We start from the raw sequence: 12595 nt of genomic DNA, 5'->3' as shown, positions 1-12595 counted from the left end.
GCACAAGCGTACACATTCACACACATTGAATACACACGATATCTGCAAGCAAGTGCTCTTCCCACAGCCATCTATAAAAACGGACACATACAGTGGGTGTATAACTTAGTTAGGCTTAATCAGATCTCTGTCCCATTCACTGATCTGATAGAGGTGGTAATCTTCAGAGTGCCACAGCACAAGGCTGCTAGCCTAATCAAATTTGTTGAGTTAACAGCTAAACCTATTTTAGCAAATCAATCTGCATTTGTCTATAATGTTATCAGGGTCCCACATGCTAAGAAAATAAATTCACTAGCTTATTATGTATTAAGTGCATTACAATTTGTTATGATTCGATGTAGAGAGGAGACTACGTTTACAGTTCAGCTGAGCTCACTGCATATCTGAGTGCTTCTGGATGTGTCTGTGTGTTGTTGTCTGTGGCTGCGGGTGCATGTAAAATGGAAGTACCTGCAAAAGGTCCCGCTTCAAACCGAGTTCCTGCTGTGTAGAGGAGCAGAGGGCTCCTATGGCTGTACTCATGAACTCCTCTGGGTTAATTTCAGCTAGCTGCTCCAAAATACTCAGAGTGGGACCTCGATATTGATCCTCATCCAGGAAGATCTTTATGTAGGGAACCATACCAAGGTCTCGCACTGAAACTGGAATACACATGCAAAATTAAGTTATACAACAGCCGTTTCTAGCCGTTACATACATTAAAAAGGAACAAAAAAAATGGTTGCAGAATGTGAAAGAATAAGGAATTTCACAAAAAAATTATCAAAAAGAAGTGAATTTGTATACTTGTGTTTTTGATTGAACGCAGAGTAAGGGTTGACACAACTTGAAGCATACAGGTAGTGAGCAGTCTCTCACTGTCCTCCACACATGGCAGCTGCTGGGGATCTAAAGAGAACAAGAACTTCAGATGCAAATTACAGAGTAAACATACAAGACTGAAATCTGGCTGCTGATCCATATTTGCAGGCCAAAGGGCAAAGGTCCACATCAATTTTATTTCAAAATCCCTCACTTTGAAAGATTGAAGGTAGTGATTCATGACTGGGTGTGTTGCTCAATCTCAAATTGTCTATAATGACGCGTTGTTATGGCACAAGCATCAACTCTCTGTCTGCGAGAGTAGTTGTACAATCATGATTACATCAGAAGTTGAGGAAACAAATATGTTAGTTCATACTTATTTGAGGGGGAGAGACAACTCCAGCCTTCCTGAGGATTTTAGCTCTCCTACGAATTTCGCTGAGCAGCAGCTCCAGCAGGCCCCAGTCACTCAGTGCCTCAGCTAGCATACCACTGTGCACCATCATCCTACAGAGCAGAGGAGATAGATCTTTGAAAAAAATGGCAACTTTATCTGGTCTTACCTGTTACCTGTGTACATCTGTCTCAATGATAAGACTAACCAAGCAGTTGCAGTACCATTTGGAGACAGTTATATTTTTGGTCATTTGCTATTTCAACTATCTTTGAGTGTGCTTATCAATTGAGAGACGAACAACAAATTCTGACTAGCATCAGATAAATTAAAGATAAATATTTGAAGCGGGAGAATTATGAACAATTATGAGTAATATTTGTACAAACAAGCACAGCCCACCTGTGAAAACACTTGAGAGCCACCACTCCAAACTCTATCTCTGCCACTCCTCCAGCCAGTGTCCCAGACCAGCTCTGCTTCAGCACAACCAGCAGTGCCCGCAAGGTCTCATGGGGGATGTAGTTCAACTTAAATATCACCTGTAAGAAAGTATTTAATCAAACCTCAAATGCATGTTGTATCGAAAAAAAAAAGTATGCACAGGGAGACAAGTCATACCATCTCTAGCAGTGAAAAGAATAGTTTTTGGACAGGTGCTGGTTTACGCCACACACAGGCAGCCAGCTGGGCCATCGACTGGACAGTCCACTCCAAGAGGAAGAAATTGGCTGGGTCCCTCTCCCATATTGTCTGCAGGGTTCGAAGGAGCTGGCAGCACAGCAGAGAATCGTGAGAACGCAGCAAGGAAGCCTGCAGCAGGTGGAAGGCGGGCAGGTTTTTTACTGCTAAACCTGGAGACAAAGGTAGGAGATGGAGAATGAAAAATGTGAAGGGACACTTGACTTGTCAAAGGAGGTTTCAGGCCTTTAAAATGGGTAATATTGAATAAAATATGGTCTGCATGTTTGTTTATCAAATGTTTCGAATTTGAAGACAATGTTTTCTTGTCTATTCTATGACATTAAGTATTGTGAAAAACAATATCAGCCTGAGGTCAATTTAGCCAAAAGATGTTTTGAATTTGAAGCTCAATTTATCAGATTTTGCTCTGGCAAGGTCAGACAGTCAATTTCAGAGAAAAAGGAAAACCAATGCATTACAAACAACCTTTAACACAGAGCACATGCTGAATCCCATAAGTCAATCGAGTTATACATACATAGATAGATTGAAAACAAACAACACAACATGCACAAAGGCAAAAGAAAAGTAGCATAATCTGCCTTGATAGAGTTTGTTGGCTGCATTGTCAAAATATTTAGAGGAGGTCTTAGATTTGGGAGCCAAAACACTGTTGTTGCGTATAAATATATACCTGGTTATAGAAATAGGATTCATTTTCGCACTTAATCAAAATTGTATCAAAGCCAAATAAGATCAGCAGAAAACAGTCCCTGGTCCCTCTGCTGGAGAGATCTACTCCTTGATGTGATGGATGGATGCTGAGTGTGTGTGTCTCTCTGTGTGTATAATTGAATGGGTGTGTGTGTTTATTATGGACACTCTATTTATGAGTGTTGGATGGAGGTGTGTGTGCATCTATGATAGATGGCTGGTTGCTGTAGGCCAGTGGTGAATGGATGTGGAGCATCCTAACAGAGTTAGAGGGGAAGCCTCCACTTCATCATCTCAGACATAATCACCTCAGCTTCCTGTTAACCTGAGGGGTGTTGTGCACTGCAGCGGGGTAGCAGTGGGGGAATGGGGAGGTGTGTAGGAAATCAGGGGAAGGGAGCGGAGCAGTTTGGGTGGGTTATATTAGGGTAAAAGTGCAAAGGAGGGATGAACTGTGTGGTCATTTGGGGGGCCCATTCCCCTCCCTAAGCCTATCTTTGCTGAGTCATGCATGCGATGATAATTAGAAGGTTTGGAGTATGAATATGGAAGGGGTGGTTCAGGTACCTTATGGTACAATCAACTGTTAAAGGTAATTAGGGTGGGGTGGTCCGAGAATAACAATGCAGAACTGCAGAAGAGTTGACCTACCTTTGGTGAGAGACGGGTCAAACTTGAAGGCTGGAGGTTGGGGATTCGTCACACAAAGAGCAACTTTCAGCTCAGTTTTTCCAAGCAGGGTGAAAGATGCAATGAGAGCCAGCAACTCCTCCACAGGCTGTAACTGATCCACAGAAACACCTTCCTCACAGCTTACGATGGTATAATGACGAGAGACAAAAAAAGTAAAGTTAAATTAACAGGAAGGCAGATTTGTCTTTACTGACTCTAAGAGCAGATAAATTACATCAATATGAAAAAGTACACCCTTTGAAGGGGCTTTATATTTACACCATGAAATTCCACCTAATTTCTAAGAATGTTTATTAACTTTGTTTCTTTCTTCTTCTGTTCTTGTCCTTTCCTCTCACCGTTTCAGGATGATTTCAAGGGCCTTGTAGCCATCATTGTTGTCAAACTCCACAAAGAGGGCTGGATTGAGAGAATAGGTGTCTCTAATGAAGCTGAACACAGCCACAGCCACCTCAGCCAGCAGCGACCCTGAGACATCAGCACTGATGTGCAACAGGTTCTGGATGCAGATACGCACACAGTTCTTGCCTAATGAGGAAATGACAGTGTTCTTGGTTAGTGAAGTAGTAATTTGCTCAGAGATCAACAATACAGATAGAGATCAAGATAAACAGAACAACAGCATCCACACACTCAAAATGTCCAATTCAAGAAATTCTTCACCACAAACAAGTAATGGTTCAAGCACATTTCTCTTAAAACCATGTTTTTGAGAATGTATTTGTAGATGTAAATCTTTTCTTTTGCTATTTTCCTTTTTTTAATTTAAAAAGTCTCCTGTGGACAGATGTTGTAAATTGGCATTTCCCTACAAACAATAAACACGGTGCATCTGGTCCTTGTGCATTAATGTAGGTTACAATTAAGCTACTGTGATGTCAAAATCAAATTAAACTTAACTAAACTAAAACACAGTTTTTCAGAGATACAGTACATGCTACAATAAAATCTCCCATCTTCATCCAGGTTTAACAAACCTCTAAAGATTGATGATTATTTAGCAAAGAGCAAAAATATCATGCTGGAAAATGCTGATGATTTCCTGGTGTCCAAAACAAATCAACATAAACATGTGTGGACTAGAACATTGACATTTAAGTGAATTATCTGGACTGATGGAGGCATCATGTGAAACATATTTGCAGTATTTTGCTCTGCTGGGATGTGTGGTCATGTGTCCCTGTATAATCAACCCGTTACTGGAATAACAATATCCGTCTGCACAAATAACTTTCCCTAATAAAATATAATTCACTTTCTATGCAGCCTGTGTTCTGATATATGTAATACTTTATGTATTACAGTCTATTATAACTAGGAAGCAGAACAATTAAAAAACTACAAGATAAAAAGAAATGTTACTTATCCCAATAGTTTTTAAGTTACCTCACCTTGCAAGCTTGGGACAGTGTTGCTTGTTGCTGCAGCAGAGACTGCCTTGAGTACACGGGAGGCCTGATGTCTCCATGTAGCGCTGGTCTGGTCCCATAGTGATGTGAGGCCAATGATTAGACACTGCAGCTCCTGAGTTTCCACCAGTCTCTCCACATTGACAGGCTGTCTACAGAGCTGAAGGAGAACCTGGAGTAGAGCAGGGAGAAGAAGTTTAGAGTGAGAGCTTGCATGATTGGGAGGAAAAATACAAAGAGTGAAGCTATTTGCCTGAATTGACCTGCGTTAGCGGCTCCTGAAATGTCTCTTCTTTGGCCAAGTTCTCCTTTTCAGCTGGAAGGCACACTAGCAGGTACAGACATTTCACCAAAGCAGCAGGGAGCCCGGGGTTTATACAGGACAATATATCCTACAAACACACACAAACAAATACATAAATCAGAGTCACACCTTCAAATAATGCATTACAAATTATGACATTTTGAAGTTAAAGAAATAAATATAAAAAGGTAAATATGGGTAATTCATTTCCCCATGAATGAGTGACTCTCATCAAATGTAAGAAGCTTTCGACAACATGGATCGACTGAAAGTATTGACTCACTGAGCTGTCGGCAGTCAGCAGCAGCAGAGACTTTAACAGCAGCCATCCTTGATTGTCTGTCGCCTCACAGTTTGTCTCCTTGGTATCCTGCCTCTGAAAGAACCGCACCACCTCAGCACGAGCCCCCTCTGAAAACAAAAAACTCAACATCACTCAACATGTGCTGAACCATGACCGCAAATACTCAGGGTCATCAACAAGATCCAGACAACAACACAGCATACGTACATACTGTAGCCGTTTCTCTTCACCGTAATATCTAAATCCACACTTCAGTCAAGTGTACAAAAGTGTAAAGGTTTCTTGTCTATTTTCAGAGAGAAAATGTTCATTCTGTTTCTATTTCGGTAAGTGTCACGTTTTTTGTGCTACACAAGGGTTCCTGTGAAATAATTTTAATAAACACCTAAAAAGACCAGCTGAGCCTCATTGACAAAGAAAAGTCACACCTTTGTAAAGTAGTTCAAAAGTACCACGCACCATGTTAGCGCCTCATTAAACTTGACACCAGGGACTGCACCCAAAACCAGAAGCATCTACTTCCCTTAGAACAAAAAAGGTTCTCCTTCATACCCCCAGAAAAATACATTAACAACCAGCGACAGAGGGGCACGGAGTGAGACAGAGGAGACACAAAGAGAGAAAACTGACCGAACATCAATGTAACATCTGAGAAAGTTTCCAAACCTCAAGAAGGGAACTACAGATTACGTTGTTTCCCCATTTTTGTTAACAGGATTGCTTGTGCTTTGTTGTTCCATTGTCAATAACATGAAATCAGTGACATTTACGATATGAGAAAAATGATTCTGGAAAAATGCAGAAGTGGATAGTAGAGGTAGAAAGTCCCTCCACCTGGAAAAAAAACCGTGTTGCGTTCGCTGTGATATATCTGAGCAGTTGTTAGTACCTGCAGGTCTTTCAGCCAGTCTGCTGTGGATATTATGGATGACAGTATCAGCAGTGAGAGCTGCAAGCCCCTTTATGTTCAAACCTTCAAGTCTTCCACCATCCTCACAGACCTGAGATCAGAGAGGAGACAGTCCATCACAAAAGATAAACTGGAGAGCAAAAACAAAATCTTTAGAGCCTGTAGTGATTGACTGGCAAATGAGACATGAGATAGGGAGGATCTCTACTGCAAAAAGCATTTTTGTTTGAAAATGTTATATAAACATGTCTTTGTTTTGGTATGACATTATTAGCATAAAATGTTGTGCTCATTGGGTTGTACTTTGCCGTGTACTGTATGTACTCATGTATAACATACTCTACAGCAATTGGCGCATTGTGAGATGCAGTAAAACAATGTGATCATATTATAGTTGAATATCTGCTAATTTGGGTAATGTACTACACTATCAATAATGGAAGCCAGTGCTATATGCTCTTTTCAGTTCCATAAGAGGATATCACATTTCACTGAGTTTGCTGTTCTTAAGTGAGGCCCGACATTCTGGTCATGAGGCTTACACACATATACTCACACATATACACACACAAAGAGTGATTACGTCTGCAGCTGTGAGCCCGATCAGTGGTGTTATACACACACACACACACACACAGATCTGTGATGGAATGTATACTGAGTGTGTGCACAGGTTAAAAGGTTTCTTCATAACTGTGACGCGTTTCAGGCAGAGAATTACAAATGAAAAATATAAAAGCGAGGCCTGAATCAACCTTGTATTTTATGTGACAGTTTGGTAAACTGTATAGGTTTCGAAACTGCATTCGTTCAAGAGACAGTGATGGGATCAGGTGAGGGGTCTGGAACAGTTTGACCTGAGGCCCCCATTGAACCTCTTCGAGGTCGGGTATTAATTCAAACCGTGGCTCCACTTTAAATGATCCTGCCATCGATTAATGATTCCCCAGTTGATAGTCTCCATTTATTTTGGAATAGAAACAAATAACTCACTTGATTGACTTATGAACAGCAAAATGTAATTCTGGAAAAGGATGCATGGATGAACAATGAGAGACAAAAAGACACAATGTTGTCCCCAGAGGTTCGTACCTGTATGTAGAGAGGCAGGACTTTCACTAGATGTTCCTCTCTCTGTTCTAAAGGGACATGGTCAGTTGTGTGGTCAGGACTCGAGTATGTGTGAATTCCCAGCTCCCGTAGTTGTTCTTTGAGCACTTGAGGGAGTTGAGGGTTCCTACAAGAGCCCTCCACCTTTAACTCCACAGAGACGGATAACTCCCCTGAAGCACTTAGCTCTCCGGTTTCCTTATTGATCCTTTCCCCTTTAGCACTCTGGTCCTAGAAGGAAAAAAAAGAGCCAAATGGTGACAAATACTCAGATTGTTCCATCTTTTTTTAGATACCCAGAATTTGCATAATACCCTGAATGTCTTTTTATAATATTCCCTTGAATTGTTTCACTTCCTCAAATAAATTTGTCCCAAACCAAACCTTCAGCCCTCCCCCATCAAGCCCACTTATCACACTGTCTGCTTTGAGAAATCACCAGATAGAGGAACAGACCACTGGCAGTCATGTGCCATTTTCATCAAGTTGTTATCAACTTCTGTGAAGGATCCACATGGTACAACTGATGCCAAATGTTTAGTAACTGGAAGCACATAATGCAAGTAAATGTTAAAAACTATTCAAGCTTCAAATTCACCGTTGCATGGACACATTTTACTGCAGATGTTTTATACCACTTCATTATTTTCTCCTGTTAAGACTACAGCAATTGTGCAGCGGTTTGGGGATACAGTTGTGGTCAAAAGTTTACATACACTTGTAAAGAACATAATGTCATGGCTCTCTTGAGTTTCCAGTTATTTCTACAACTCTGATTTTTCTCTGATAGAGTGATTGGAACAGATACTTCTTTGTTACAAAAAACATTCATGAAGTTTGGTTCTTTCATGACTTTATTATGGGTTAACAGAAAAAGTGACAAAATCTGCTGGGTCAAAAATATACATACAGCAACATGAATTAGCAATTTTGGTGACTTAGAAAGTTGTGTCAATGAAATGAGCTTCATAGCATGGCCTCTTAACTTCTTGTGAGTGATTATGAGTGACTACAGGTGGTGACTTCTCTGAGGCCACTTAAATAGGGCTCATTGGATACAAACGCCCACAAACTCTACAATGGGAAAGTCAAAGGACCTCAGCATGGATCTCAAAAAGCGAATCATTGACTTGAACAAGTCAGGAAAGTCACTTGGAGCCATTTCAAAGCAGCTGCAGGTCCCAAGAGCAACAGTGCAAACTATTGTTTGTAAGTATAAAGTGCATGGCACTGTTTTGTCACTGCCACGATCAGGAAGAAAACGCAAGCTATCACCTGCTGCTGAGAGAAAATTTGTCAGGAGGGTGAAGAGTCAACCGAGAACCACCAAAAAGCAGATCTGCCAAGAATTAGAAGCTGCTGGAACACAGGTGTCAGTGTCCACAGTCAAGTGTGTTTTGCATCTCCATGGACTGAGAGGCTGCCGTGCAAGAAGGAAGCCCTTGCTCCAAAAGCGGCACCTTAAGGCTCGACTGAAGTTTGCTGCTGATCACATGGACAAAGATAAGACCTTCTGGAGGAAAGTTCTGTGGTCAGACGAAACAAAAATCGAGCTATTTGGCCACAATGCCCAGCAATATGTTTGGAGGAGAAAAGGTGAGGCCTTTAACCCCAAGAACACCATGCCTACCGTCAAGCACGGTGGTGGTAGTATTATGCTGTGGGGCTGTTTTGCTGCCAATGGAACTGGTGCTTTACAGAGAGTAAATGGGATAATGAAGAAGGAGGATTACCTTCAAATTCTTCAAGATAACCTAAAATCATCAGCCCGAAGGTTGGGTCTTGGGCGCAGTTGGGTGTTCCAACAGGACAATGACCCCAAACACACATCAAAAGTGGTAATGGAATGGCTAAATCAGGCTAGAATTAGGGTTTTAGAATGGCCTTCCCAAAGTCCTGACTTAAATCCCATTGAGAACATGTGGACAATGCTGAAGAAACAAGTCCATGTCAGAAAGCCATCAAATTTAACTGAACTGCACCAATTCTGTCAAGAGGAGTTCGTGCTCTACAACATCAGGAGGATTTGTCCCTTCCTGACTGACGAGACAGCGCAGGTTCTCATCCAGGCTCTTGTCATCTCCCGCCTGGACTACTGCAACTCTCTATTCGCCGGAGCCCCGGCGTCGGCCATCAGACCTCTGGAGCTTGTCCAGAAAGCCGCAGCTCGCCTGGTGTTCAATCGCCCCAAGTTCTCCCACACAACTTCCTTTCTCCGTTCTCTACACTGGCTACCTGTAAGAGCTCGCATCCAGTTTAAGACTCTGGTGCTAGCCTACAGGACAGTGAAAGGAACAGCTCCTTCCTATCTCAAGGCCATGGTCAAGCCTTACACCCCCGCCCGACCACTTCGCTCTGCTGCCTCGGGGCGATTGGTTGCCCCGTCGCTCAGAGGTCCTGGCGGCCGATCGACCCGGTCACGGCTGTTTTCTGTCCTGGCCCCACAGTGGTGGAATGAACTTCCCACTGACGTCAGGACAGCGGAGTCGCTGCCCATCTTTCGGCGCAGGCTGAAAACCCACCTCTTCAGGAAGTGCTACCCTGAGCCTTCCACTTAGCGCTTATTGTTTTCATACTAGCTTGTTGCACTTATTGTATTCGTATTACTTATAGCACTAACTGTTTTTCTTGTTTCTGCCCTGTACTTTGGCTCTGAGTTATGCTCTGCTTCATGCTCTTAGATGCTTGTTTGGAAAAGGAAATGTACTTATGACTTCTGGTGACTAGTAGTTCTTTTGATTACCAATGTTGAATGCACTTATTGTAAGTCGCTTTGGATAAAAGCGTCTGCTAAATGACTGTAATGTAATGTAAATGTAATGGTCAAAGATTCAACGAGAAGCTTGCCAGAAGCTTGTGGATGGCTACCAAAAGCGCCTAATTGAAGTGAAAATGGCCAAGGGACATGTAACCAAATATTAGCACTGCTGTATGTATATTTTTGACCCAGCAGATTTGATCACTTTTTCTGTTAACCCATAATAAAGTCATGAAACAACCAAACTTCATGAATGTTTTTTTGTGACAAAGAAGTATCTGTTCCAATCACTCTATCAGAGAAAAATCAGAGTTGTAGAAATAACGGGGAAACTCAAGAGAGCCATGACATTATGTTCTTTACAAGTGTATGTAAACTTTTGACCACAACTGTACCTAATCATTCCTGTCACTTACAAGTGCAATCTATTTGACAATTTGAGGTGCACATATGCAAAAGATGGCAAATCAACCTTTTGTTGTACAAAATCAAATCAATGTGACACTGATTCAACCCAAGGATGTTCTTTCCCTCTCAGCTGCCCCTAACATCGCCAAAGTTATTGATCATGTGGAATACAATTCCTCTACAGTTTCTTCTCACAGGAAGCTACTAATCCGTGTTACACTTCTCTGTCCCACTAACTGTGGATGAGGAGTCCTGCTCCCAAGCAGACATGTTTGTGTATGACTGAGGCTTTGACTAGGGCATTGTTTCCTCATTACAGTGTTATCATTTCGGGGAATTTCTGTTGAGAGTCACACACACATGGTGAACAATAAGGGACATTGGCAGAGGTGGACTGCTAAACTGATTAGCCAGAGCTTGGTTAAGTAAAGGGAAAGGCAGTTCACATTCCAGACAAATTCATTAATACTCTGAGGTTTACTCATGTGAGAATGTTCTGTGTGCAGAGTGTGTGAGAGACACCGATAGCAAGACACACAAAAGCATCCAAAGTTACTTGTGAAATGGAAAAGTAACACATCCCTGTTGATAGCCACCTTCGCTATGCAGTTCAAAAGGAAAATTATTACAACACACGCTTAAGTCCTCTTACCTGTACTTGTGTGAGAGCCATCTGATTTGTCCTAGCTCTACGAGGACGCTGTCATCTGTGTTGTGTTATTCCAGAAGACAAGCGGAGACATGACTAGCGCCTGCTGTGCTTACCCTTCTGTAAAATAACCCGCGTCTTACTAATCTGCACCAAGCACACTGAACTTTGAACAAGCAGAGCAACTCAAATCAGCTGGCCCAGGTCATGTGCCTTTCTACTTCCTTAGAGAAGCAGAAGTGAAAAAATGTTGTTCAACTGGTTGGATGGGGCCCTCCCACCACAGTTTAAAGATGAGTCCCTTGGCTTTTTATAGACACAGTTTGACATTAATCTTATTGGCAGAATCCCATGATTCACCAAAGATGCCAACAAACACAGTTTGTTATAACAGTTTTAAATGGAGAGATTGACTTGTAGGTGAAACAATTAAAAACTAATCAATTTGGTATGTTTGTCTGTTGATTATAACTAGACGGGCCTGTTTTAGTGTGTTTAAAAATGGTAAACAAATCTTTAAAAGCATCAGAAAACATCTAAACAGATTGTGTTAGTAGTCTTACTTATTGTAATAAAAGACTAATCAGGTTAGTAGAAATATCATATATTTTCGTGTTGTCTTATTTGTTTGATGGGGCTTTAATCGAGTGTCAGTGTAGTTTGAATGCTTGTGGGGTGCAACTGCACTAAGATTGGGAAACTACAGTGATTGTATTGCTGACATAGAGAATGAAATCAGTACTAACATAACGTGGCTAAACAGCGCCATCTTGTGGGTTTTAGTTATATAAATATATGCGGACAGCAACCAGGTGGAGAAAAAAATATATATATATATACTGTCCCTAAATAGACAACCTTAAACCTGCTCCATCGTGTAGCATAGTGCTTTTGTTTATTGAACACATTTCATCAGGACATCTACAGGTGTAATGATGCTATAGCTGTTTTGTGGATTCCCTGCGATGGTGTAATGCATGCTAACTCAGTGTCTTATTAATGTGATCAATTATTACACGTTTCTGCAGTATGAAAAGTCAAAATGTCTACAAAGAGAGGACAGCCACAGGAATCGCCATCACCTGCTGAAGTTGAAGACACTCTGTCTCTGCACACTTACGAGCTGCATGGCAAGCGTGACCATTCATTCTCAAGCCATGTCATTCCCTCTGCAGACCTTCTCCTCGGTGTTGTCTAGAGCCGATTATACGCCTCATTGCTTCGGCTAAGTCGTCACTTTGTTGCAGGAGTGATAACTATTTTTTTACAAGCTGACAGCAGAGCACGCGCAATGGATACAATTACGTTTATCGCGTCCGAGCCGAAAAAACAACAACAACAACACTGATTTCAGCCAGTGTCGCAAAGAGACCCCGGACGTCGCAAACAATATCTGAATACTGCAGGTCCAAGTCTCACCTCTTTATTTGTAACTTAAGCATCGCATGTTG

General features: G+C 41.7%; 1 protein-coding gene across 4 annotated transcripts in view; it reads right to left on the bottom strand.

The window, feature by feature from the left end:
• Positions 1-12472, bottom strand: part of wdfy4 (WDFY family member 4) — a 42943-nt gene extending 30471 nt beyond the window's left edge. For 2 of the 4 annotated variants that reach the window (XM_068723116.1, XM_068723125.1), the window contains exons 1-13: positions 12227-12472; positions 7312-7560; positions 6199-6310; positions 5289-5416; positions 4965-5093; positions 4684-4873; positions 3631-3820; positions 3251-3411; positions 1823-2055; positions 1604-1743; positions 1184-1314; positions 790-891; positions 454-644 (exon numbers count right to left, since the gene is read on the bottom strand). In XM_068723116.1, coding sequence (XP_068579217.1) covers positions 454-644; positions 790-891; positions 1184-1314; positions 1604-1743; positions 1823-2055; positions 3251-3411; positions 3631-3820; positions 4684-4873; positions 4965-5093; positions 5289-5416; positions 6199-6310; positions 7312-7560; positions 12227-12292 — 2022 coding nt within the window. In that variant the 5' untranslated portion in view covers positions 12293-12472. Of the gene's footprint in view, positions 1-453; positions 645-789; positions 892-1183; positions 1315-1603; positions 1744-1822; positions 2056-3250; positions 3412-3630; positions 3821-4683; positions 4874-4964; positions 5094-5288; positions 5417-6198; positions 6311-7311; positions 7561-11147; positions 11275-12226 lie in introns of those variants that run through there. The other 2 variants (XM_068723134.1, XM_068723142.1) reach the window with 2 other exon arrangements.
• Between the last annotated feature and the right edge of the window lie 123 nt (positions 12473-12595).

This window comes from Cebidichthys violaceus, unplaced genomic scaffold (assembly GCF_023349555.1).
Source record: "Cebidichthys violaceus isolate CVI_PGR_0920_01 unplaced genomic scaffold, fCebVio1.0.p SCAF_10, whole genome shotgun sequence".
NCBI classification, from domain to species: domain Eukaryota; kingdom Metazoa; phylum Chordata; class Actinopteri; order Perciformes; family Stichaeidae; genus Cebidichthys; species Cebidichthys violaceus.
The sequence above is the reverse complement of the archived record's forward strand: the minus strand, read 5'-3'. Positions and strand labels throughout refer to the sequence as shown.